The sequence below is a fragment of the Suillus fuscotomentosus genome (assembly GCF_016647785.1).
Source record: "Suillus fuscotomentosus strain FC203 chromosome Unknown F5891scaffold_66, whole genome shotgun sequence".
Taxonomy (NCBI): domain Eukaryota; kingdom Fungi; phylum Basidiomycota; class Agaricomycetes; order Boletales; family Suillaceae; genus Suillus; species Suillus fuscotomentosus.
Window position 1 is genome coordinate 180,023 of NW_024539578.1, and position 25,811 is coordinate 205,833.

Below are 25,811 nucleotides of genomic sequence, written 5' to 3' on the forward strand. Positions count from 1 at the left end.
GTAGGCTAGTCCTCTTCCTTGGATACAGAATCACCTCTCTTCGGTTCTTTGATTGATGATCGAGGTTGTTGAGAATACTCATGTTTATGGATGTACTATTAGTATACAGTTTATTGAGAGTCTATGCAGTTTCTTCCTCTACTTACTACTAGGTGATAACGGTGAATTTTCAGTAACCTTATGTGAGCTCCGCTTGGGTTGTACTCGGACAGGGATCATTGTGATATCCTACGTCGAGTCAATGGTAGCAGCTATCGATGCTAAAAGAGGGTGTATGCATCGCGTGCTGTATCAGTACTGAGACCGATCTTACTCTTAAAATTTGACTATATTAGCAATGATCGTAAGTCGTTGAATTGATTATGCCTGCACGATACCGTCCGCATCGTGGTGTGGTATTTTTACACCGTGCCTCCAATTCAAGGGATATGTGCTGATTATCAACAACCGGGAGTGACACTTCGGGACCGCCGTCAGAACAGCGACATTGTGAGAGGTAAGAACTTACCGGACTGACCGTCGTGTGCAAGTCATCGCTATAAAATCGTCTCGACTGTACTCGCAGGTTCGCCTGGATCGAGCATTTCGCAATGAGGCGCAAATTTTGAGGCGAACTTCTTTGGAGGAGCTGGAGGAAAACATCAACGGGCTTCCACAGATCGTGAGGGTCTCATTCCAAAAGACACTACAGTCGGCAATTGCAACCTTGATGGCGGTGTTCCACTGACCATAGCAGGTGACCGTGGAGAGAAGAACATAATGGCCCGCTGGCGTGCGATTAGATTGAACGGTAAGATCTGGCCAGCAATCACTGCATGCATGCGAGATATGAGAAACATGAAATCGAAGGATAATCATGAAAGGCACAATACTTTCCAGTGCTGAAGCATGTCCGCCCAACATGTGTAGAACTTATGTAAGGCCTGCTGCCTGCCAGGCTGCTCGAGGCCAAGCGGATGCATCATCAGTATTTAGGGCGACATGCAAGCTAAAAATATCCGTGAGCATTTGCAATCCGCATGTGTTCATGAAACTTAACGTTAACTGACCTCCATGTATCGTTTCCAAAAATTTCAAGCTCTATCAAAGTAAAAAAAAAAAGCATGTACTCACCTTCTTCTACTCACTCACCCGCGTTCTCCTTAATATGATCCTGCCCCTGCCTTCTCCTCTTCCTTCACTCACTCCACACCTCGCACCTCAATCATCCAATGCACTCGACACGTAGTCTGAGATCGGTTGGCAAAACTCAGTAGTTTTGCCAACAACACAACGTGTAAGGTAGTGGTTGCATCAGAAAGGCCTTTATTGACGTGGGTCACACGGTAGCGGCCTATCAATCTCAAAGTTGCTTCCTCGCAAAATTTGACATTTGTCAAAGCTTTCGACAAAGCAACCTTTATGTTGGAAAGAAAGTCTTTGTTTTATGCCCACTTGGCTGTACAGTTCTTTTTCTTTCTTTCCGTACACATATAAGCTTGATCTCTTTCAAGGAATGGGGGCATAATCTTACCTAGAACACTACCTCAGGAGGTATGCTAGCAATCACACTGGCGCAGAACGCGATCCTAAGCACGCAGCTCGCGTTTCCTAGCGGTTCGCAAGCGGACTCAGTTCAATCGCCTGTAAGATACGCCACATGCCCTGTTCATTCGTGATCTGACATACAAATTTACAGGCAACAATGCAGACTTTTAGTACCACATCTACATTATGCTCAGCAGTTCCCCCGACCAATGCTGGATCCAGAGAAGTTAGGGCTATCCCAAAACCGCGGCCTAAGCGCCGACTCAAGCCTGAGGGACCTTCAATACCCGAGCACATCAAAAACCGCGACCTACAATGGTTTAAGGCACAACTAGAACAGCTAGCTGCTGCCCGTAATTCAAAGATAGCAAGTCCTGTGGCGGATCCAACTGGTACGTTTGTATTGTTGAATAATGCAGCAGGGGCCCCTGCTGCAGAGAAGCCAAAGCCGTCTCGCATGCCAGGGAGGATATATCCGAGACCGTCACTCAGTGGACCGATGACAGCAAACCAGCCTACAGCTGCGGAAATCATTTATCAGACGAGTACTTTTGCCCGGGTTCCAGCTCCTGTGGACATCAAGCGATCTAACGGAGAAAGAATCACGCCCGCTGTAACTGATATTAATATGAGTGACTCACAACTGGAAAATGTTCCTCGAGATCCAGAGAAGCATCCCTCGAGCGCGCCAGAAAACGTTGCTCCCAATGTCACTATGTCCTCGCTAAAGCAAACCACGGATTTCCTAGCTTCAACGAAGCCACCTGGGACACCCTCGAACCATTTAGTAGTCAAACAAGGCGAATTTCAGTCGTATCCAGTCACCACTCCGCAAGTTAATTCCCCGAGATTTGGAGGGCAAATGGTCATGATGATTTATTGGCGAGGACTTGCATCGGCTCTCGAGACTCTTAACATCACTTTCAACCTCGATTCACATTATTCCCAAATAGCTCAGTGGGCGAAGTCGAAGCATACCAAGTCCTCACTAAGCTCGTATGTGACAATTTTATCTTGTCTGTACACAAATTTAACGGTTCACAGAGATTTGGAACAAAGTGTTTGTGTGTCGTTCGCTTGCTATCATCTCCCCAGTCTTCCATTCCATCCACTAGAAGGTGATAGACCTACGCCATGCTTTGAGACACTGATGTACTCGCCATGCACGTGGCCCACATCTGGGGACGTTTCACTGCAGACGAAGCGGAACGGGAAGGATTTTATCATTCCGCTAGCTCCACCGCTTTTCGTGAGTATCAGTATGCATACTAAATTACAATGAAGTTGAAAGGTTCGTTTTGACAGGTCACCCCAGACAATTGCATCGACATCTCTGCTTTCATCAGAGGTGGAGAAAACAAGTTTTCAGTGGTCCATCAGAGCGACATATCTGACTATTTGTTTGTGCTCCACGTCCACCATCCTACGCCGGAGCAACTTAGCTATCTCGCTTCGTGCAGGCATAGACGTGAGGAGTGGGTGAAGAGCATGAGTGATCTTCGCAAATTTGAGCCGAAGGAATCGTCATGGAGGCAATGACTGCCGTCCGAAGTTATATCATATCTCGCTATATCGGTTTATACATTACATCCGAATTGAATGGACTAGAGTATCAAGTTTTGTTAGATAAGTTTTTGGTGCTATATAGGCTCGATAGCGAGTTGATTTTGCTGGTTCCATGGTGCTGTCACCGTCCGAATCGTGACTGAGGACCATAATGTGTCTCATCAACTAATATATGTCTGTCAGTCATCGTCAGACCGGGACATGGCCTCCTGTTGGCCAGCCGCGTAACAGCTTACCTTTGAGCTGTTTACTCCTTCGATATTATCACCAGTGACGGATCTACATCCATCTCGTGCAGCATTCAATGTTGATGCATTGATGCTGCTTGCACCGATACACAAGCAAACTGAAGGGTGTCTGGTCTCGCTTTTCAGCAAGGTAAGAATTCCAAACCAAAGACTCGTGCCACCAAATAAGTCACTGAATGAAATGCCTGCATCGTCAACTCGCAATTTCGAGACAGCGAGAGAACATCATCGCTATCAAACTAAGGAATATCCAATACAAGGAATTACATCAGTGTGGGTATCATTTCATTCCATGCGACCCCTCAGCCAGCTCAAAAGGCCCCTTGTCCCTTCCCTTTCCCAGACCCTCCTCTGGGGTATACGGAATCTACCAAGCACGTAAACATGACCATACAATCAACGCACGCTGAATCACTCACAAGTTACCATCCACCAAGAAGACATCCAGAGGCAAAAGACCAAGTTCTGCAGGAAGCTTGGAAATCTCGTTGTCTCTGAGGTCTAGTTCTTCTAGTTTCCAATCTGGCACCGAACGGTTACCTTTGAACAGTTCTGCGATGGCCTGGAAAGCATCAAGTCCGTCTATTCGATTGCCACGGAGTCTGAGATGCCTGAGACCTTTACGACCATTGGAATTATCAGCCAGGATGAGGGAAGACAGGGCGTCCTGCTGCAGGGAAGCTGACGTAAGAACGTTGTAAGATAGATCCAACGTCCGAAGACTCGGGAAAACGCGCGTTAATAAAGGTAGAAGTGTATCGTTGGAGCGCAGAGAAGTAGCCCCCGTTTCAGCTTGACGTGTCACAGAGATCTGATCACCGAATCCACACCCATCCAGAACGAGTTCCTCCAGGCTTGGAAGTAAGACCTCGCCAATGATTGGAAGAGAAGCGCAAACATCAAATTTGCGGTTGCTTAACACGAGAGTCTTGAGTGTCTGTGCGAACGATTGCACTGATATAGCAACGAGGGGAAGTGTCGGTGTAGGCAGGGCAAAATCTGTTTTACCTCGAGAGGATGGTGGACTTGAGAATGGAGTTGCTAAAGAGAAGGATCGAGCGTGAGACTTTGTCGGGGCTGAGAGCGGGGGTAAAGTAAGTGTTTGAGTGGTAGCCTTGTAGTATTGAGGGTTCGTTAAACTTGCGGTCGGTGATGGTTGCGAGAGGCTAGCAGGCGTGGGCGGTTGTCCGTGCCCGATAAGGGGACTAGGTTTCGGAGGTGGTGCAATATCCGCTGCAGACATTGCCGCTGCCGCTCTTGCCCGTCGACGTCCACCCTCTGTTAACAAACCCTGTTCTGCCTCGATCTCCCAAGCCTCCTTGACAACATCTGTATTGTTTTGGCCTACGTCTGTTTTGCTGGGACCAGCGCTTTCCGTACTTGTCACACTTTTAGGCACACGGCTCTTCACCCTTCTCTCCGCCTCTACCTCCCAAGGTTCCCGAACAACCTTTTTGCCGATAGACACCCTCAGAGTACCTTCTGGCGGCTCCTCAGTAGTCAAATCGTATGTAATGTCCTGCTTCAGCCCAGATAATGCTGATTGCAAGCCTTCCATGGTTGCCCGAGTTTCACCCATATCAAGGATCCGCAACCGAGGAAAACAATGACTTTCCGAAGTGGATAAGTTACTGGGGAAGGCATCATCACCGATATCGGCGGTTTCACAGCGAAGTTCCTTGAGATGTTCCAAGTGACTGAGCGCTCGTATAAATGCAAGTGTCGAGTTGGAGTCTCCTAAAGCTAGGGGATTTGCGGCAAAATCAGCTTTTGTGATCAACGGAGGCAAATTGGCATGGTCTATGGTGGAAGCGGTGAGTTTGTTATGAGACACATCCAGGACAGAAAGGCGTGGCAATGGCGACGAGGCTCTCGTGATGACAGGATCAAAGAATCCCCCGGAACTGAAGGTATCGTGTTGCGCTGTGCGTGAGGGAGACTTCAAGAACGGGGCACCAAAGGAGAGCTCGCTGAGGGCATTATGGGACAGTTTCATGACCGTGAGATTTGATAAGGCGAAGATATTTGAAGGTAGTGCTGTGAGGCAGTTATGAGAAAGATCTAGGGTAGTTAAAGCCGTAAGGTCGGCAAAGGTATCAGGTAGGAGAACAATCCTGTTTTGATGCAACTTGCGACGGACCACATATAAATACATTTATCACGGGAGGACGTGGTCAACACTTACATCAACGGTCTTCAGTGATCCAAAGAGGGAGATTTCGTGCTGTATTTCGACAATATCGTTATTCCATGCTTTGAGTACATGCAAGTCTTGAGCTTCAAACCACGCTGGTCCTTCTCGTTGGCCAGTCCGCCTGGACGAACATGGAGTATCCGTGGGGGACGATATGGGTGGCTCTGAAGCTGCAGACTTCAATGGATCAGGAGTTATCCCCAAATGAATGTCAAATAAGGCAGAAGGAATGCATGGTAGAGAGCGAGAGGACAAATTGATGGCACCTGCAATAGTGACCTTGTCTGATCAACGGCACGCATCCGACACGAATCGTATCCACTCACCTGTGCTTCGAGCACGCTCGATGGTTTCTTTCACAGACCACCTCCCCAAATCGAGTGTTTCTTCTTCGTTCTTCTTCGGATTTACGTCTTCGAGGTTCTCAAATTCACCAAAGCCTGCGCTATTGCCAAGGCCTGAAGAAGTAGATATAGCCTTTTTGGCTTCGGCTCGCCTCAGAGCGACAGCTTCCTTGATACTCAATGGTGTTTTGGGAACAGGTGGTTCATTTTCGACAGGCGGTGGCCTACGGATAGCCTTAGACGGAGATTTTGGGACCGACTTAGTCCTCACGCGAGGAGAAGATACACTGGCAGCAGGCTTAGACGGCGATGGAGCTCGTGAGCGAGCAGGGGGCACGAGAGTCGTCTTCACCGTTGGACGTGAAGATGGTTGAGGAATGCGAGACATTTTTAGGTACTAAGAGTTTTGAGCTATATAGGAAGAGTTGACTGGCAAATAGAGAAATAAGTGAAAGAGGCAGAAGTTCTACGTTCGACGTTGATTATATTTGGGGTTCGTCTTCGGAACGGTGACTTTGTACTCCGAGTCACGCAAGTCAAACCCAAATCAACCGACTGTTCTTATGTACGAAGTGATTCAAGACGTCAACGTTTCAACCGTGAGTGTAGTAAATATGAGACTGAGGAATTATCAAGCGACAAGGGTGAATTCATATGACTTCCTGAAGCAGAGCACACAATAAAATATCCTACGTGTCATCCGATGATAATGGCCCTCCAGAATCGCCGTCTTCACCGTCATCATATATCCTGACGTTTTGAACGTCATCTGCAACCCTCGCAAAATCTTCCGAGTCACCTTGCTCCCGACGGTATACCGATAGATCCCAGTCTTCGGTTTCGTCTTCGTCGTCTTCGAACCATTCTGGATTGTATTGGAACTAAAATTGTCTTGGGTCAATAGGGGATGACCGCGTATTGTTCAGTACTACGTACCAAATCTCGCCCACTCATGCCCGAGTTCTTACCAGCTGCATGTTGCGTTTCTTTTGCTTTCCGCAGTGCGTCTGTTTCGGCTTCTTTCTTGTCCATCCTAGTTTTCTTCCATATGGCGAAAGTCTCTGGAGTGACTGGAGTTAGATTTGAGCCTAGTTTGTGGCGCTGTGGTTTCGCAACGTGAGATCCATTGGGAATTGCTTTACTCCTTGATTAGACTCGCCTGAATTTCAAGGAAATCTTCCAGACTGATGGTGTTGGCTTTCGCTGCCTCCTCAGCGGCCTTGCGCTCCGATCTGAGCACAAATCCAGGAGGTAAGGCATGCCTATACTGGCACTTTTCGCTTCCATTGGGGCATTCCCAGAACCACCCAAACCTTGAAAGAAAATGATTAAGTCAGTCAAACTGAAGAATTCAAAATTTCCGCACTTTTGAGTCTCGATGGCCTCAACAAAAAATTTGCACACGATCTATACGTACGTTGAGTAGAGGTCCGAGCGGTGATGCATCCCGACCCACGTCTGTTGTTGTTCTAGGATTGCCGTGCTTCGATAGGACTACATTCCGTAGCTTCTCTTCATCCCAGTTCTCCATAGTATCTGATGAAGGACACGATGAGAAACTCGGCCAGTTGACTCATGAGCACCGTACCTTTCATCTTGTCTTCTCTGTTATCCTCATACAAATTCTTCTTCTCCACCTTGCGGCCAATATTGAGATCATGGCTGAATTTGCACTTGTTACCCTTCTCACAGTTTCCAGCTTTGTAGAAAGCACAAAGCACCGTTTTTGGATCGACTCCAAAAGGTACCTTCTGCGTCTGAACAGGCTTGAACATAGCAGCTTCCTCTTTCCTGCGCTTCTCCTCCTCGAGTTTCGCTTTCTCGCGCAGTTCCTTTTCTTTCTCCTTTGCAACCGCTTCCTTGGACTTTCCAGTCATAGCTTGCTGCTGCTGCAAAATCTGCACCTGCTTCTGGACCCTGGCAGATTTATTTTTCTGTATACACGGTCAACAAAAACGTCAACAAAAAGCATATGATCATGCCTACATTCTTCATGCCGAAAGTCTTCGTGAAGTAACTGATCGATCAGTTCTTTCCTCAGATGAGCTGCATGATGATCTACCTTGTCCTCCTTCACCTTCGAGCCTGAAGGCACGTTCTGCTTCTTTGGAGGCATGATTAGGGTAGCTGGTGATCGTGAGTTAGTAAAGACTGTATAAAAGGTCAACGATGGTGCTGTCTATGGGGCTCCACGAAAGTCTGTCACTCGCAGATATCGTGCACACTTCAGGTTAGAAGGATGTAATTGGTAGTGGTTCTCAGGCTTCTCAGCCACTGCTGACAAATTTTATAAAAAATGGTTTACAGTTTCACTACTACTAAGTCAAGGCTTAGAATTGCTCATTTTGCACTCTGGCCTGCGGAAACATTCACCTTCCTTTGCAGTTACCGGTATAGTATCAACGCTGGTTAGATAGCACTCAAGCACGAACTGTTTGCCAGTGGTCACTCTTTTTCCTTCGATTTATATCTCATCTTCCACTGTAGAATCACTGAGGATGATCGGTAATAGGTATGTGGTTAGGTTCGAGTCTATCGACCCAAGTCACAGTGACATACAGTTTTACTAGTGAGGTTTGTCTCCCTGGTATATTATGTCTGTATCATTGCGTTATTGAGGACCATGTCGGCGACCATCTAATGAATGTCAATGGAATTTTCTTCATCTTGATCGCGCACTGAGTCTGGATCCATCTCTGAAGGCACAAAATTCGATTCTGAGAAAACAGGCTCAGAACATCTCTCATACGAAATTGTGTCATATATACAGACTGACGGTCAGCAATGCAAAACAGGTTGCCTTCATTTGATCCACTACTTATTGCAACCCTGTCAACCGGCGGCGTCAGATCAAGTCACCAATGAGGAGCACGCTATATCACACGGAAATCTGCTGTACTGTGTTACTGCGCTCAAATTGACCGTAAAGACCGCAGAAGTGGTCCGCGCTAAAATCCAGACGATATCAAGAAGGCTGCCGCGGCAGGGCAAACTCGGGGCACTACCTTGCGAACCAGGTCCTGCCACCCATTCAGTGAGCCTATGGAAGGGACAGACAGGGCACCCTTGGCCGAACGTCTTGGTGACCGTCGAACCACTCGTGCTTCCAAATCAAGCACAACGTTTCCAAAAGGACTGGATTGGGGATGTTATCGCATTAGTGCTACATGCATGCTGTAGCCTGTACAAATGAGGCCGCAGTATTCCTCTACAGCACTCACTTGATATTCACTGGTCGCTCTAATAATTCCATCTGGATTAAAGATGACGACTGTTGGATGAGTTTTATCCTTCGTAACCTTGTAAGCTGCATGTGCATGCTAGCCATCATGATTGAATGAGGATTTTCGCGACTAAACTCTGGGTGGGCATGGATCGACGATTGATGTCTTCCGCTGGTCTGGGAAGGAGTGCTACACGGATTGTTGGATACTGAACCGAGACACTTGCCAACGACATTGTCTGTGTAAGCGAGATTCTTTAAGATCGCCATTAGTTGCAAGTCGAGACTCGAGAGTAAGATCGCGTGTCCAGAACGAGTCGGGCTTTAACGGTAGTCGACACCGAGTGTATAGAGCTGACGGGGCATGAAAATTCATTGTTCAATTCGGCTATGATGAATCATTTCATTAATGAACTTCCTGCTTGGACTTCAAATGCCTCCGTCGTTCCATGGGACCAGCGAATTGTTTATTCGCACAGATGCGGCAGACCCGAACTGGGATGCTCCCCACGGTAACACTGCCTTTCTGCATAATTCTATTTCTGTTTACACTCAAAATTTATTCCCTCACAACTGCAAGATGAAGATGGAAAGGACGCTTTGTCAATAATTCTGGAGCTTGGAAGAGCTGGTGCTCAAAACAAAATCGAAGTGCCCTGGGGTGACTGAAGACTGTTATGCGCGAACTTTACTCGCACATGTGGTCTATGGCATGGAATACCTTCAGATACAAAGAAACGAAGTGGCCGGGGAGGAAATCGATATCTTGTATTTCAACTAGTATGGCGCAAATTGAGATATTCCTGCGTCCAATGAAGCCAAGTGGATGTTCTGAAGAGAGCTTTGTTGCGCTGGAGGGACGGTAAAAGATATCATTGTAGGCCTCGATAACAATATTCTTGTTTTTCCACCTACAACCGCTCATGCACACTGGTAGGGAACGAACGTGTATCGGGGTATGGATCAAAGTCCTGGCGATTAATTCGTAGTGGTAAAAGATACTCTGCACCTAGGGAAACATATATCAGGCTCTGAGAAACCAATTTCAGCGACCGAACAATTTACCTGACAGAAAAAAAAGATACGACTCAAATCGATGACCACAGTGAGCTGAGACACTATGTAAATGATAGCGGAAGAGTTTATCTGACCGAAAAACTGCATGACCTGACTGACGACCAGAACTGATAGGGTGGTTGGAACTTCATGAGAGTACCTGCGGTACCTCGCACTATCTCCTGTCACAATGCAAAGAGATCATGAGTATCTTAAATAACTTTGAAAGTGATCATGCGAAAAAGGGAAATTTACGTTCATTAACAACTTGTTCGTTTCCGAAGCAGGTTTTCTTTCACACTTGTATTCTGTCTTAATCTCCATAGCTTTATCCCAAGGCCCTCCCCAGCAATGCTACGACGTGTCCCAGACGACATCAAGTCTATCTCTCTGTCAGCACAGTTAATTTGAAGGACGACTCACTGAACAATCTTCCCCCACAAAAGTGACGTGTTTATTCAACGCATTAACGGCGGTGCGATAGCTGCTTCGTTCTTTTGTGTGGTTCCATGTTGAAGGGCCACATGGCACATGTAATACCCCAACCACACTTGACGCGGATGCGTGATGGTGAATCCGAGTTGACTTCACATTGACTGAGGAGATGGTTGAACCTTGGGTCACGTGGTAGATCCACAGAGGATCCGGGCCGCATGGGATACCCAGTAAGCTGATGTTCTCAACGTCACACGCAAGATCTGTTGAGAGCCGATGTGTCCGAGGGAAGTAAGGCCGAGAGAGAGAGAGCTGAGAAAGGAAAGGACGATACGGCCGAAGAATAGAGCACATCGAGTGCGAGCGTCTCCAAACGGAGAACGTCGACGACGTGTCAACGTCGGCAATCTTTTCGTTCTTTAAGTATATATTTTTCATCAAAGCTATTGCTGGCAGACTCACCGTATAAGAGGACGCTGTTTTCGTCGAAACGTCTCAGATTCGAAACGAATACTGAGACGTAAGTACAAGTCCCACTGTAACGTTCGAGCGCAAGCGCTGACGTACATCTAGTCGTACCTTTGTTCTAGGTACAAACAATTGTTAATAGAGATTCGAAACGAATACTGAGACTCGTACCTTTGTTCTAGCGTGTCATAAAACCTCCCGCGTGTATCGTTCCTCCACAGGTTATGAGCCCTGTCTCCTCCATGGACTTGTCGACTCCCAGCACCAATTCAAACCTTTTTAACATCCCGAAGCTCGCCGAAGATGGCTCGAACTGGATAACCTACAAGGAAAGGACGTTAACGGCTATAGGTGCACGAGGACTTACGAGATATACCGATGGACGAGCTAAAGAGCCTACGCCTTTCGTAAAGAGCTCTACGGGGGCCGTTACGAAGCCGGATGGTACAACACCTACGCAGAAAGAAATCGATGAGCTCGACGCAAAGACCGATGAGTATCAACAAAAGAACTCACTCGTAAAACAGCAAATATTTTGCACGATCACAGATCGGCTGCTGTTACGTGTCCAAAAGTTAGCATCCGCGTCCGAAATCTGGAAGGAAATATGCCACATACATGAAGGCAAAACCGAACTCGTCCAGATAGATCTGAGACGGAGGCTCCAGGAGACGAGGTGCGAAGAAGGTGGTGACGTCAAGGCTCATTTTTCAGAGCTTTTGCGCCTGAGGGAGTCGTTAGCTGGAATGGGGGTAGCCGTCATTGATACGGACTTTCATGCCATCATCCTAGGGTCCTTACCTGAATCCTACCGGCCGCTACTGTCGTCGATGAACGCAGCGGCCAAGATAACGAAAACTCCCCTCTTGCCCTACGAACTCATCACCATCATCACAGAGGAATACGAGCACCGGTTACTCACCGAACGACGTCCCAACAAACGCGGGACCAACAGTGCGCTCTCCGCGAGAACAAATGCAGGGAGGAGCACGAGCTCGCAGAGCTCGGCTCCAAAATCCAACCCCGACGCAGTCTGTACGAACTGCGATCGTAAGGGCCACTGGAAGAGTGACTGTTGGCGAAAAGGTGGAGGAAAAGAAGGTCAGGGGCCGAATCAACGGCAGAGACAAGGAGGACGCACCCAAAAACAAAGTGCCAATGTAGCCAAAGAGCCGGAGCCAAAGGACAACTACGCTTTCGCTACGTCAGACCTCGCAGTCATAGCAAAATCGATGGACGTACCTCCAGAGCGCCGAGGAGCAATAGTAGACTCCGGCGCGACCTCTCATTTCTGCCCGGATAGGGCAAAATTTGTATCCTTCGTTGAGATCGCCCCGCAGAAGATATACACTGCGAATGGAGCTACTGTCAATGCGACAGGACGAGGAGACGTGAGGATGGACTTACCGTTGGGCTCGAAACGAACGACCGTGACGCTAAAAGACGTCCTATATGCCCCCTCCATGGCATTTACCCTTATCTCCACCAATAAGATCGCCTCCGCCGGTTTGGCCGTGCTGTTCGAAGGAGGAATGTGCAGGATACTGTCTGCTCCCCCCGAACGAAGGACGATCGCAGAAATACCCCAAGTCCAGGGACTTTACGCTGTAACGTCCGACCGTAAGCATCGTGCCAACGTCGCCAGGACAAAGCTTACCATCAATGATGTCCATCGTGCCCTAGGGCACGTATCACATGCGGCCCTTCTTGACGCAGTCAAGAAGGGCCTAATCCTGGGCATAGACATAGATCCGGCGCCCGCCATCCAGTTCTGTGAAGTCTGCGTGAAAGCTAAGTCAGCTCAGCAGTCCTTCCCAAGAGAAACGAAGATGCGCGCACTTACATACGGAGAACTAGTCCATACGGACCTCTGGGGACCGGCGCAGACGACGAGTTTGGGAGGCTGTAAATATTATGTCAGTTTCACGGACGACTTTAGCCGGCAGACGCGACTCGAGTTCCTCAAACAAAAGAGTGACGCACTTACCGCGTTCAAGTCCTATGAGGCATGGGTGGCCCGTCAATCACCAGGTGTGCGCGTGCGCAAAATCCGTTCGGACAGAGGAGGAGAGTATCTGAGCGCCGAGTTCGATCAATACTTGCGTCAGCAAGGTATAGAGCGGCAGCTAACAGTGCACGACTCACCCCAACAGAATGGTGTCGCCGAACGACTCAACCGGACACTCGTCGAGCATGCGAGAGCAATGCTCCTAGGCAGAGATATGCCAAAGTACCTGTGGGCCGAGGCCGTTAGTTACGCCACTTGGCTCAAGAATCGCCTACCTTCAAGGGCGATCCCAGGTAGCACGCCCTACGAGTTGGTGCGCAAGTCCAAGCCGGACTTGTCGCAGGCCCATGAATTTGGGGCCAGGGTCTTCGTCCATATGCTGGAGGCTGGTAAGCTGGAGGCGAGGGCGGAGGAGGCAGTTTTTGTGGGGGTAGACGCTGAAAGTAAAGGATACCGGGTGTATTGGCCCGGCAGACGGCGTGTCTCGGTGGAGAGGAATGTGACCTTCACGCCGATCCTGGCAGCCGATGGTATGCCGGACGAGGGGGAGTCTGCTGTAGTCAACGAACATAACAGCGGCAACGGTAATAATAACTCACCTAGTAGCGTCCAGCCCATCACCATGCCACAGCAACCTCAACCTTCTACTCCTAAGCAACCCCAACCATCTACTCCTCAGCAACCTCAACCTTCTACTCCTCAGCAACCTCAACCGTCTACTGCCCAGCAACCTCAACCATCTACTCCTGAAGCGAGGTCGACGAGGGTAAGACCACCCCCAGGGTACTATGCGGCGCTGAATGAGGGCCAAACGGCAGCCCTAACCATGGAAAGCCTGTTGGAAGCGTCAGAACTCGACCTCTTGGATGAAGAGGCGCATATTCACCTAGCATTGGCCGCCGTCCAACCAGAACCGACCCTCCAACAAGCCTTGAAGGGCCCAGACGCTGCAGAGTGGCAAGAAGCCATCAATTACGAAGTCAGTCAACTCGAGAAGCTAGGTACGTGGGAAATCGTAGATGCACCTCGAGGCGTAAACCTTATCCCATGCCATTACGTCCTGGCCACAAAGCGCGGGCCGGACGGCGAGAAGCTGAAGCTTCGCGCGCGCCTAGTTGCAAATGGGCAGCGCCAGAAGTACGGGGTCGATTTCTTCGAAACCTTCGCCCCCACGGCCAATATGAGCACAATACGTGCAGTCCTAACGATGGCTGCTCAGCACGACTGGGAAATACACCAAGTCGATATTAAAAGTGCGTACCTATATGCGAGTCTGCAGGAGGACATATATATGCGAGCGCCCCCTGGATACTTGAAGGATGGTCAGGAAGGGAAGGTACTGAAGCTGAAAAGAAGCTTACCTGGACTCAAACAAGCAGGATATGAGTGGGCGCAGGAGCTAGCTGGAGCCTTCAATGAAATGGGCTTCAGCAGGTCAAAAGTAGATCAAGCCGTTTTCTACAAACGCACCTCGCGCGAACACGTCGTCATCACCGTCTCTGTCGACGACATGGCCGTCACCGCCAACCATATATCCCATATCCATCGGTTTAAGTCCGAGCTGCGCGCGCACTTCGAGATTAGCGACCTAGGGGAGTTGAGCTGGTTATTGGGGCTGAAGGTGACGAGGGACCGCGTAGCACGCACCTTGACACTTTCACAGAAGGCATACGTCGAGACGATCCTCGAAAGGTTCCACCTGGAGGACGCGAAGGTCCTGCACACGCCCATGGAACCAGGTACTGTCCTTTCCATAGATCAGTCCCCTGCAACACACGCCGAACTCCAAGCTATGCGAGACATACCATATCAACGCGCGATCGGTTCGTTAATGTACGCAGCTACGAGTACCCGGCCAGATATCGCTTTTGCGGTGGCAACACTGTCGCAATTTATGAGGAATCCGGGGAGACCCCATTGGGAGGCCACCAAACGCGCCCTGCGGTACCTGAAAGGCACCGCAGACTATGAGCTGACGTTGGGATCCAGCGAGGGAGGAATTGAGGCGTTTGTCGATGCCGATTGGGCATCGCAGCCACATAGGCACTCCATGAGCGGGTACATCGTACTGCTCCATGGAGGCCCCGTTTCGTGGAGCGCGCGCAAACAGCCTATCATAGCCCTGTCAACAGCTGAAGCTGAGTACATAGCGTTGACCAGCGTGGCAAGGGAAGTACTTTACCTGCAACTCCTCATCCGCGAGCTCTACGACGTCCAAGACCTCCCCACACCCATCTTCTGCGACAACCAAGCTGCTATAGCGTTAGTCTCGACGGGAAAATTCCAATCGCGCACCAAGCACATAGACCTGCGATACCACTTCGTACGCGGCCACGTGAAGGACGGTACCTTCAAGATAATCTACTGCCCCAGTGACGACAATGTCGCGGACGCGTTCACGAAGCCATTGGCACGTCCCCGACTCCAGAGGTTGAGGACATTGATGTGTTTGGATAACGCTCGAGGGGGAGTGTTGAGAGCCGATGTGTCCGAGGGAAGTAAGGCCGAGAGAGAGAGAGCTGAGAAAGGAAAGGACGATACGGCCGAAGAATAGAGCACATCGAGTGCGAGCGTCTCCAAACGGAGAACGTCGACGACGTGTCAACGTCGGCAATCTTTTCGTTCTTTAAGTATATATTTTTCATCAAAGCTATTGCTGGCAGACTCACCGTATAAGAGGACGCTGTTTTCGTCGAAACGTCTCAGATTCGAAACGAATACTGAGACGTAAGTACAAGTCCCACTGTAACGTTCGAGCGCAAGCGCTGACGTACATCTAGTCGTACCTTTGTTCTAGGTACAAACAATTGTTAATAGAGATTCGAAACGAATACTGAGACTCGTACCTTTGTTCTAGCGTGTCATAAAACCTCCCGCGTGTATCGTTCCTCCACAAGATCTTCAAGTTGCCATTATTATAAAGGCTAGCACTCCTAGTCATGGCTCTTACCTCGTCGTTGCTGGCGTCGGCGACTCCAAGTGTCATCGCACCAGCAGACATTACCATCGGTCATGTGTAAGCTTCTATCCTTCGTGGTTGCTCGTCACTAAAACGTTCCGTAGGCAACTTCGAGATTTAATCATATGTCCACGCGAGGCTGGGATCGTCAATTACGTTCATAACAAGTCGATTATTGAGCATGACCTTCATGCTCCAGACTTGGTGCGTTTTCATTTATCCTTGTCTTTATGTGATGTAAGGGTCGCAGGACGATTCTCATTTATGGCTCCTAGGCACCAAGACCTGTAGCCGATCTCGCATTCATCCCAAACACACTTTCTTCTTTAACCCTTCCTGATTCCCCGCACACACTCCTCGCAGCAGGTGGTCAGGACACCGAGATTCATCTCTCACTTCACAGTCCATCGCGTACCCGTGCGCTCTGGCAATTCTCCCGCAAGCTCAGTGGAAGCATCAACAATTCCGTCCTCCTTTCACGCGCATTCGACAGTTCTAATGAACTACGACTTGTTGTGAGTAATAATGACTGGACAGTTCGCCTCTACGACGTGCCCCTCCGAGCCCGTGGGGCACAGGACCTCAGATGCTGTGGGGCCCTCAGGCTCAAGGAGCCTGTGAATCATTGTACGTTATCATCCCACGTGTGAGTAAATAACTCAACCCTATGGACATGTACAGCCTCCATATCGCCCGACGGCCGTACCTTACTCTCAGTCGGAGACTCTCCTCGGATCTACCTTCACTCTCTTTCAGGCAGCGCTCGGCTTTCCTTCAATCGCGTCACAACATTGCAGATCCCGTCCGCCATCTCCATCCATCCCAACTCTCTCGTAGCGTCCTTTAGCACCGCATGGAGCGCCGACGGACTTAAGTTCGCTGTTGCTTGTCAAGAAGGAGTTGTCGCAATCTGGGACGTGCGAAGCACAAAGCCGCTAAAGGTGCTGCATACGGGTCGTGAGAGGGGCGGTGGTGATAACGGGTGGATGAGTGATGACCCATGGGACTGGGCACGCAGAACCTCACGTGCCCCAGGATGGGGTGCGCGGAGCGTCAAGTTCGGATGTGGCGGAGTTGGCGCGCGGGCAGGCCATGAGGTAATGACGTATACTGAGGTGTGCACGAGTTCGGAGTATTCTCGTTTTATACTCAGGCTGATCATGGGAATTTATACAGCACACCAATCTCCTGCACGTCCTTGATGCTCGAACATTCGAAACTGAAGAAATCATCCGCGTGCCCAACATCTCTTGCAGCAAAACTCCTCCTGCTCATACACGCACCCTTCCACTACTTAGGCATTCAGGAGGGCGACTGAGTGCACGTGCCGCACGCCGCGACGACAGCGTTGTCGTCATACCTCCGCACGGTGTACTGCCCCGGACGACGTCATGGACGAGCGCACCGCCCTCGAGGATGTCAGATCGAACAGGTGGCAGTGATGAGGGCGATACGATGGACCTCGATGAGCTCGAGGTGGACTGCTTGTCACGTGGGGGCTCGCCACCTCCAATGAACTTGCACCGCACCCCAAGCCCATATCGGCCCATCAGCCCATCGCCTCTCTCTTCCCAAACATACCGTCCCGCAAGTCCGCCGTATCGCCCCTCAAGCCCTCCGTACGGCCTCACAACCACAACACCCGTATTTCACCCCTACCTGCCAGTGCGTCCGCGGCGAACACATGGGGAGGAAGGAGAAGTCGATCGTGCAGGAACGGTGGCAGAACATGAAGATGCGGATATTGCGGGGACGTGCTTCGATCCAACAGGAGGTTTCCTGTACGTGGCGACGACGGCTGGTGTTGCTGAGTGGGCCGTACGTGGTTCGGAAAAACGTTGGTGGGGAAGTGGACAGTGGGCTTAGGGTCTCGTTCGTGCTTCCCCTCACATGTTTCAATGCACGCGTATGTCTTTTCAGGATTTTGGGACGTGTTACGAATACTTCTCTGCGGATCTGGTCATATGTACTCTTGTGCTCAAGTGGTTTGATCTACTACTCTGTTTCGTCGGATTATTACTAGGGTCATATTGCTGTCTTCCTATCCCTTCTTTGTTATCGTCCTTTCATGTGCACTTACTCACATCATGCTTTCTCGTGTCTGATCGTACTCATCTCATGTACTGTACTAGTTGCATTTCTATATTCCGTTTCTGATGTTTGTATACGTACACACCCACGAACTTGATACCAAACACGCTAGTGAATTTATGATGTATCCATTTCTGTTGTACACCACTCTTTCATTGTATTATTGGGGCTATCCTTGGTAGAATTTCTGCCAAGGAATAAGACTTTCGATGCTTTGTCCCGGAAGGGGATGTGGCATAGCCATCATGCTTCGCCCCACACTTTCCAACCTCGACTAACTTGGATCATGTACTTGTACTCAATCGAAACCCCAAATATTATTATCGACGCTCTCTCAGCTCATGAGAGGGTAACCAATGATATGGCATTTGATTAGTCCCATGCAAAATTATCGCAGATTGCCAGTGCTGTGGTTGGCTATCCACGGCACGCGCCTCCGCGCTAACTTCTAAGCCTCAAGTCACGCGGTAAGCATGGATTGTGCTGATCCCGATCCGCCAGGTATTGCGAATATACCTGAGTACTTACTACGTGATATAAACACGCATGACAACCTTTGACGAGGAATGGAGTTAGACTCAGGCGATCCTCACTCCGTGATGCAGACCAGATCTCATTCTACTTCGAACAGATCAAACTGCCACTTCGATGCCAACTGCAGAAATTTGAACGTCTTATCTGGTTATGACATTGGCTGGATCGCGCACACCAGTCTTTTGATCTAGTAGCCGTTGAATTATTCCAACATGCGGGTGTCCGTAGTACGTCACATTATCTCCATCAATTATAAGTCTCACTAGATGGATATACAGATATAGCCAGTTCGAAGATATTTAGGGGCCCCGGCCCCAACGTGCCACTGAAGCTTCACGAATCGGTAAAGTGGCATGACAGATGTACGACATGTACGTAGCAACTATCTCCCAACACCTTTGAGTTCTCCGCTTGCCAAGGACGGCCAGAGGACCAAGATAGGGCGTACTTCTGCAACCAAGCTTAGCTAGATCACTGCGCCGGGTGATAATGATGTGGTAGTAGGTAGCTGTTTCCTCGACAACATTACGACCTGGAGAGTCCAGATTAATTTGCAAATCGTCAGAATCCCGCGGACTTTTCGCTTGACAAAACGTAGATTTCCGCGTACATATTCGCATGCAATTACTGTTGGGTGTGGTTGATAGCGCTGAAGATCTCGTGACGGCGATGTCGGGACGTCAGAATATTAGGATGCGCGAGCGATTCGTCTATAGCGAACGTTGAACGACGAATTTCTAGCTCTGGAAGGTTGAACTGCGGCCCTCGTCTTCCAAGAACTGAAGCTCCTCGGCCGACCGAGATGCGTGCTTGAGCGACCTGACTTAGGATTGGACCGGCTGGACCTTCCACATTCACGCGATAGACATCTCATCGCTTGGTACCGCCTGGACCGCCTCTATTATCCGAGAACACACGTAACATTGGACCCATAGAGTTAGTTCATCAGCTCCAAGTAATCCGATTGACACAAACAGTCAAGTAATTTCCCGTTGTATAGCAGTACTGCTCGAGGGCGGTACATAGAAGTATTAATTTAGATTCTGGAATCCACGGGCAAATTGTTGACACACACCGCCACGTGTACCCTTCTTAGAGTTCAGAAGTTGTAGAACAATTGTAGAAACTCGTGAACGCATGTCCGAGTCATCCGTATTATGTCGACATGGGAGATAAGGTCAATGGGGCAACGACGGCGATGGCTATGAGGCGCAGATCGGATGGCTAAACTGTATACCAAGGCTCAGCACTCAGCGCTGAGCGCTGAGCAGCCCTAAGCTGACTGGCATTAAAAAGTGACCCAGGGCACAAGGTTGAAGTTGCCAAGGCATTGCAGTGGATTGTCCCAATGACAGCTTAGTAAGCGAATGAAGTTCCACCAATCAATTACATAATTAGTCAGGTTCAAGTTCTTCATCATGAGCACCGACGAAACGTCAACCGTAGTGGTAAAAACAAAGCCAGTAAAAAAGCTCAAGCCTGCGCGCAAGCAAGTGAAAGCGGGAGATGTAGAAAGGAAGGAGACGCCTCAGACGGGGAAAGAATATAGTAAGTGTCAATGATGTTGTCAATGAGGACTCTTCACGAGCGTAATTGCAGATATCTGGTACAACAAGTGGGCTGGAGGTGACCGGGAAGATAACTACTCCAAGTGAGTTTAATGCGTATCTATCTCTTATTTCAAGATCTGACTCTGCTGTAGCAAAGTAAAATCGCAAACTCGGTGCAATATCAAGAAGGACTCAGGCCTAACTCGAGCGAACACGACTGGTATTCGCTATTGTTGTCTGTTCTATGCGCGTGGGTGCTGTCCGTATGGATGGGAGTGCGACTACCTTCACACTCTTCCTGACCCTGATAACGCATTACCCGATTCGAGTAAAGATTGTTTCGCTCGAGACAAATTCTCGGACTACAGAGATGACATGGGTGGTGTCGGTAGTTTCAACCGACAAAATCGAACATTATACGTTGGTCGAATCAAGGAGACCGGCCCAGGCCCGGAGACAGAAGAAATTGTCATCAGGCATTTCAAAGAGTGGGGCGAAATTGAACGCAGTAAGTTATTGAAAGTTTCTGTAGAAACAGCATCTAAAACACATCCCTACAGTCCGCGTGCTACAGTATCGTAGCGTTGCGTTCGTAACTTATGTCTCGGAGTTCGGTGCACAGTTTGCCAAAGAGGCCATGGCGTGTCAATCCCTTGACAATGATGAAATCTTGAACGTTCGATGGGCCACCGAGGATCCCAATCCGGTACAGAAGGTGGCTGAAAAGCGGCGATTGGAAGAAATCGGGCAGGAAGCTATCAAGGCGCGGATGGACCCTCGTATTGTTGATGCCATGCGGGCTGTCCGTGCATTAGAGGATGGGGATATGCTGGATGACGAAGGAGAAGTGGTAGAAGACCCGGAATCTAGCGACCCAGAGGCAAAGCGGCGGCGAATTGAGCTGCCACCGCCACAAGAAGCGACATCAGAGCCATCACCTCAGCCCCTTGGTCTGCTGTCAGCCGATACAATGGAAGGTCTCAAATACTTTGCCGAAATAAGGAAGCGGAACGGCGTCTCGCTATCTGTTGTACATCCAAAGACAATACCTCCGAAACCATTGACTTCAGGGCTGGGAGTGGCGGACTACGGGAGTGACGAAGATTGAGGTCTGTTCAGTTTCATTTGCACCAATCGGTAACTAGTCTGATATCCGACCTGGCCAACAGCCCTTAATCTGGTCATTTCCACAAGCTAGAACCGCCTCCTCCTGCCAGCCGATAACCTTCGAACGTGATGAGCGCTCCGACGACCCATGACGACTCGTTTCGGCATAAATTCGTAACTACTATCATTGGGAAAAGAGTCTTCCTTCGCTCCATTAGCTGGCACTCTAGAAAATGTAAAAACGTTGCGCAAACATAATGAAAACCCATATACTATCGACTTCCATTCCGATTATTTGTCACAACTGGTACATAGACTGGTCATTTCGATCGTTGCCGATCACTTAAGATGAACTCATTCGCCACTCTTTGCAAAAACAGATCCGGGCCTGGCAACATGTGCCTCCTCTCGCGCCCACAGTCAGGCACCTTGGCCAGGTTGATAACTTCCAAACTCCATAAACGGAACCACGAGGATCAAAATATACCCCAAACCTCAAGGCAATTGGCCACCTTACGTCTGTCACCGAAGCTCTGCAAAGTCTATTCCCATGAATGCCAGAGCCCACATCTTAGGTGCCCCGGATCTATATTTCACCAATCTCCACGTTATGCCAGTGCATCGGAGGCTTCGGAAATGAGAGATTATGGCCGTACTAAATGTGGGTGAAACGTCATCTGGGTTCATGAACGTCAGTAACCACCTGGGGTTGGTGACCAGAAGCGACCAAGAATGGAACAGAAGAACTCAATCAGCCATTTGGATGAACATTAAGTGGCCGGCGAGTGAGTCGAGTCCCGTCTGACTCCGATTGCAAACCGACAAGTAGGTGCAGGTGGAGGGACTCAGGTGAGTCCGATTGCGGCAATATTCCTCAGCATGTCAAACTAAGCAGCTGGGGAGACAAATAGTACGTGCTTGTTAGTTCAATGAGAACGGGCCTAACTACAAGTGACACGGGGATCTGCGTGATGGGATTATCCACCACCAAACAATTCATCTTGAGGCAAGCCTCGGTCAACTATGAGTATTCCGTTGCGGGGGAAGCCGCTGTGGCAAGATCAGGCAAAAACGTAATAACTCATGTTACAAGACAAAAACTCCCCTTCTAGGGCCATTGCAATGGAATTCTAAAGACATTGCAATGGAAGTGTACTCCAGGGGAATAAGCTGTGAGATCCCGTTGGCAAGCGTGACGTGCTAGAAGAAATTTGAATCGTGAAACAGAGATAGACGCTGTGCTTACATACCTGTGCATGCAGCCCTGAGGGGCATGTGACGAGTGCAGCGCCACGTACACGTTGTAAAATGGCGGCGATTATGCGATTACTTTAGGCATCGTTTGGCGTTGGTTTGGCGGGTGATTGGCCGCTCGAGCTCAAGGCCAAACGAAGAAGCATTGTAAAGCAAATCATAAGTGGGCCCTGGACCGTCCTGCCTCCGTCTGATTTGCCACCTATGTAATATATTACTAGAAATAAATCTGGAGGCTGTGAGTATGGCATACCCAAAATATTGTTTTTTTCCACCGACATCGGACAGAAGGCGCCTGATATCATGATGGCGCGGGCCATGCTGCGGCAATGCAAAGCGATGCATCCCAGTAATACCACGAGAGTTAATAACCCGATAAATTGTGCTTATACAAGGTGTCCGTCGTTACTATCGATGCGGCTTGTGTCATGATCTTGAATTGTGGCAGGTGGATATCATCATCTGGACTAGCGAGTGGTTGGCCGTATGTGAAATTGTGGATGAATATAGTGGCAGTGCTGCCGTTTCCTCACTCAAACTCCCAACCATCTACTCTGAATTTCTCTTCAGAAAGCACAGCGTTTTAGCTGGTTGGCTGGCTCATGACATGTTCGAGAGTCTCATGGCTATCCAAAAGAAATTCTATGCAGATGTTCAAAGCGCTTTCCCCTCATTTCTCCCACTCAGCAGTGATAATTGAGCCCGGATAACTTGTGGGTTACAAGCAGGTTACAAGTGCCATGGCACGATAGAAGTCAAGTTTGCCATGTTCCGAATTGCACGACTGCGCTCAGTATTTCGGCACCTAGATGGAAGGCCAGATCTGTCAGATCTTAACCACATCTTGCCAGAACCTTGTGGAGACAGGCGTTTTTGGGCGTCTCCCCAAAAGAAGTTGCCGAGGTTTGTGATACCGTATAGTCGCCTCGGCGCTGGCTTAAATAGGATCATTTGTAGGGGGCTGGGTCTCTATTTAATCGCGAGTCATCTTGCTCCGTGGTCTGTTATCCGCTCACCACTACAATGTCTTTCACCAACAACGGTCCCTCTCGTCGTGTGCAGGTGACATCGCTCCCTCACATTCATCTAGAGTCACCTTCTGGATCTGAACAAGTCAGACGCGCTCCCGCACAGTACGTTTGTTTTCATACTTTCTATCGTTGACCCTCAACTCATACATCAGCTCGCATAGGCTCGATACTGACTCCTTTCCATATCCCATGTACAACAATGATCTGCCATTTACGTCTTCTTCTACACTTTTTCAAGAAGGATGTAAGTCTATGCACGTCGTGTTGTATGCTCGAGCTGAATAGATTCCCAGCTGAATCTTACAATCATCAATTCTCGCAATTGGAGGATATAAGCCCTGATGATTTCCTGCAACTTCTCAACGAACCTCAGCAGTCGCAAGACATGTATTGCCCAATGCCATTCATGTCTGGTCCTGATTTTTTTTCGCCGTCTCCTGATACCTTCCAGGTCATTCCACCTTCCCCACCACCACAGACGATGTTACACAGTACAACTGACAACATGCGCCTTATACCCATATATACCCCATCGCCCACCTCATCCTACACCACACTCTCCCCCAGCCCCAGTCACGAGTCGCCTTCGTCTCCATGGTCCGAAATTACCACCCCTTCTTCCGAGGGTAGCGTGTCTCCTATGATCCCCCATTCAAGTCTTTCGCGCCGGGGGAGCTCGGCTTCTCTTCGACACCACCATTCCCCAAGTGATTCCACATTTTATCTTCAACCCCCGGCTGTCGGCAGTAGGCACGTTCGCTCGCATTCAGAGTCAAGCATGACTCGTCCCGTCGCGAGTCAAGCCATGCTTGAGGCCAACCAACGACGTCGGCGCCACGACGCTACCCATAGGTGCGATGAATGTGGGCAAACCTTCACAGCTGTGTTTAGCTTAAAGCGTAAGTTCTATATGTCAAACTACCTCTTTCTACGGTGCTGAGATAAATGCAATAGGTCATATGCAATCTCACTCTGGCGTCCGACCATTTGTCTGCCGCGTTCCTGGCTGTAGTCAGGCGTTCTTCAATCAGAGTGACTGCAAACGCCACGAACGTAGCAGGAAGCGTCACAAGGGTCTTCCTTTTTCCGACTCACTTTAAACTTGGCGTCATGCTACAACCCTTTCACTCGGGTCTGCCAAACACCGCGGTCGTTGTACACGTCACGTCGGAACTGGACACTCCTTTATGCGCATTCGCGTCTTGGGCATGCAGGAACGATAGCTACACCTCTATATCATCCTTGCTTCATTCCCCATCATGCCAATCTTCAAATTCGACACACTCGATGTCTCATCTCATTTCGACTATAGATACCATTGGCCTTACATACCCTAATTTTTTGTGCCGTTCTCCCTATCCATACAATAATTTTGTTTGCCTTTTCGGTCCCCTCACTGCCAATTGTTGCCAATAATTATTGTATCATTCTTGCTATGTATCTGGATCCTGAGTTGCTATGCGTTGTCAACTGGCCTTGTCAACGCAATGTCCTTATTCTCCTTGTTCTCCTTGTTGTACTACATCCCGCTATGTAGTCTTCGGTGATAATCTAAGATTGTTTAGTTGTGCGGCCATGGCAGCGCCGAATCTACCCTAGTCAATTGCAACATTACTTCCCGCACATACCACGAAACCAGTAGAACAATTGGTTTTATGAATCTCGTAATTAGAAAGTTGACATTTATATCATGGGTACGTACGCACACTTGGTGACCAACTTCCCCGCGGACGCCCGTCAGGTAAGTCATATCATTGTTCTTGCGCTGAAACCTAGATCAGACTTAATAGCGGACTCGATAACCCGGTAGCGCATGGCGGATGCTATTACAATCAAGCCAAGCTCGAGCTAGAAACCTATTTTATCACTGTTAACTTTGTCGACAATGATGGCACACATGTCTGTTGCGCGCCCGTCTCCCTCCGCGGAGCGCCCCACGCACGCACACCTATACGCAGACACTTGTCGATCGAGTAGATCGTTCCTTTCAGGCCACAGCAGATCAACCGATGGCGTCCTTGCGCTCATGATCCGGTTCGACATCTCAAAGTTGACTTATCTGTGGCAGTCCATTGACCTATCATATGTTACACGTGGGGACGGAACCGCGGAGGTGACCTTGGTAACCACAATTTTGCGTTACCGCAGTTGAAGCTTGTTGAATCCTGAAAAGGGGCCGCCAAGGAAGGATTTATCGTGTGATCCATATCATCGCT

General features: G+C 49.2%; 7 protein-coding genes across 7 annotated transcripts; 4 read left to right on the forward strand and 3 right to left on the reverse strand.

Moving 5' to 3' along the window:
• The first annotated feature begins 1,347 nt into the window (after window positions 1-1,347).
• Window positions 1,348-3,089, forward strand: F5891DRAFT_667903 (uncharacterized protein). Its single transcript, XM_041372710.1, has 4 exons — window positions 1,348-1,625; window positions 1,679-2,523; window positions 2,572-2,776; window positions 2,833-3,089. The coding sequence occupies exons 1-4, from the start codon at window positions 1,536-1,538 to the stop codon at window positions 3,064-3,066; spliced, it is 1,374 nt and encodes a 457-aa protein (XP_041221035.1). The 5' UTR covers window positions 1,348-1,535; the 3' UTR covers window positions 3,067-3,089.
• A 470-nt stretch (window positions 3,090-3,559) lies between these two features.
• F5891DRAFT_1058627 (uncharacterized protein) lies at window positions 3,560-6,356 on the reverse strand. The gene is made up of 4 exons (XM_041362801.1): window positions 5,862-6,356; window positions 5,527-5,801; window positions 3,761-5,469; window positions 3,560-3,708 (listed from the first exon to the last, which is right to left on the reverse strand). The coding sequence occupies exons 1-4, from the start codon at window positions 6,265-6,267 to the stop codon at window positions 3,627-3,629; spliced, it is 2,472 nt and encodes an 823-aa protein (XP_041221036.1). The 5' UTR covers window positions 6,268-6,356; the 3' UTR covers window positions 3,560-3,626.
• A 196-nt stretch (window positions 6,357-6,552) lies between these two features.
• On the reverse strand, window positions 6,553-7,995 carry F5891DRAFT_1251974 (uncharacterized protein; the record flags this gene model as incomplete). Its single annotated transcript, XM_041369905.1, has 8 exons — window positions 6,553-6,760; window positions 6,816-6,980; window positions 7,039-7,192; window positions 7,246-7,286; window positions 7,336-7,415; window positions 7,468-7,813; window positions 7,866-7,883; window positions 7,942-7,995. The coding sequence occupies 8 exons, from the start codon at window positions 7,993-7,995 to the stop codon at window positions 6,569-6,571; spliced, it is 1,050 nt and encodes a 349-aa protein (XP_041221037.1). The 3' UTR covers window positions 6,553-6,568.
• Window positions 7,996-9,701: 1,706 nt separating this feature from the next.
• On the reverse strand, window positions 9,702-10,999 carry F5891DRAFT_667972 (uncharacterized protein). Its single transcript, XM_041372711.1, has 6 exons — window positions 10,582-10,999; window positions 10,414-10,512; window positions 10,254-10,340; window positions 10,168-10,189; window positions 10,018-10,111; window positions 9,702-9,953 (listed from the first exon to the last, which is right to left on the reverse strand). The coding sequence occupies exons 1-6, from the start codon at window positions 10,945-10,947 to the stop codon at window positions 9,791-9,793; spliced, it is 831 nt and encodes a 276-aa protein (XP_041221038.1). The 5' UTR covers window positions 10,948-10,999; the 3' UTR covers window positions 9,702-9,790.
• Window positions 11,000-16,008: 5,009 nt separating this feature from the next.
• F5891DRAFT_984248 (WD40-repeat-containing domain protein) lies at window positions 16,009-17,894 on the forward strand (the record flags this gene model as incomplete). Its single annotated transcript, XM_041377411.1, has 5 exons — window positions 16,009-16,085; window positions 16,133-16,232; window positions 16,304-16,655; window positions 16,710-17,143; window positions 17,205-17,894. 5 exons carry the CDS (start codon window positions 16,009-16,011, stop codon window positions 17,892-17,894), a joined length of 1,653 nt encoding a protein of 550 aa, XP_041221039.1.
• A 2,174-nt stretch (window positions 17,895-20,068) lies between these two features.
• On the forward strand, window positions 20,069-21,604 carry F5891DRAFT_1058673 (uncharacterized protein; the record flags this gene model as incomplete). Its single annotated transcript, XM_041362802.1, has 4 exons — window positions 20,069-20,201; window positions 20,253-20,304; window positions 20,356-20,711; window positions 20,764-21,604. The coding sequence occupies 4 exons, from the start codon at window positions 20,072-20,074 to the stop codon at window positions 21,309-21,311; spliced, it is 1,086 nt and encodes a 361-aa protein (XP_041221040.1). The 3' UTR covers window positions 21,312-21,604.
• Window positions 21,605-24,400: 2,796 nt separating this feature from the next.
• On the forward strand, window positions 24,401-24,695 carry F5891DRAFT_960099 (uncharacterized protein; the record flags this gene model as incomplete). Its single annotated transcript, XM_041375700.1, has 2 exons — window positions 24,401-24,494; window positions 24,550-24,695. The coding sequence occupies 2 exons, from the start codon at window positions 24,401-24,403 to the stop codon at window positions 24,693-24,695; spliced, it is 240 nt and encodes a 79-aa protein (XP_041221041.1).
• Between the last annotated feature and the right edge of the window lie 1,116 nt (window positions 24,696-25,811).

Excerpts from the sequence above, each read along its gene's own strand:
- F5891DRAFT_667903 (XM_041372710.1), top strand. The coding sequence starts at position 1,536 with ATGCTAGCAATCACACTGGCGCAGAACGCGATCCTAAGCACGCAGCTC. Across the intron at positions 1,626-1,678 it reads CGGACTCAGTTCAATCGCCT|GCAACAATGCAGACTTTTAG; the intron begins GTAAGATACGCC and ends ACAAATTTACAG. Across the intron at positions 2,777-2,832 it reads CGCTAGCTCCACCGCTTTTC|GTCACCCCAGACAATTGCAT; the intron begins GTGAGTATCAGT and ends TCGTTTTGACAG.
- F5891DRAFT_1058627 (XM_041362801.1), bottom strand. The coding sequence starts at position 6,267 with ATGTCTCGCATTCCTCAACCATCTTCACGTCCAACGGTGAAGACGACT. Across the intron at positions 5,470-5,526 it reads GATCACTGAAGACCGTTGAT|TTGCATCAAAACAGGATTGT; the intron begins GTAAGTGTTGAC and ends GTCCGTCGCAAG. Across the intron at positions 3,709-3,760 it reads TTCTTGGTGGATGGTAACTT|ATTCCGTATACCCCAGAGGA; the intron begins GTGAGTGATTCA and ends CGTGCTTGGTAG.
- F5891DRAFT_667972 (XM_041372711.1), bottom strand. The coding sequence starts at position 10,947 with ATGTGCTCTATTCTTCGGCCGTATCGTCCTTTCCTTTCTCAGCTCTCT. Across the intron at positions 10,513-10,581 it reads TTGTGGGGGAAGATTGTTCA|CATTGCTGGGGAGGGCCTTG; the intron begins GTGAGTCGTCCT and ends GACACGTCGTAG. Across the intron at positions 10,190-10,253 it reads TCAGGTCATGCAGTTTTTCG|TCGTATCTTTTTTTTCTGTC; the intron begins GTCAGATAAACT and ends CATCGATTTGAG.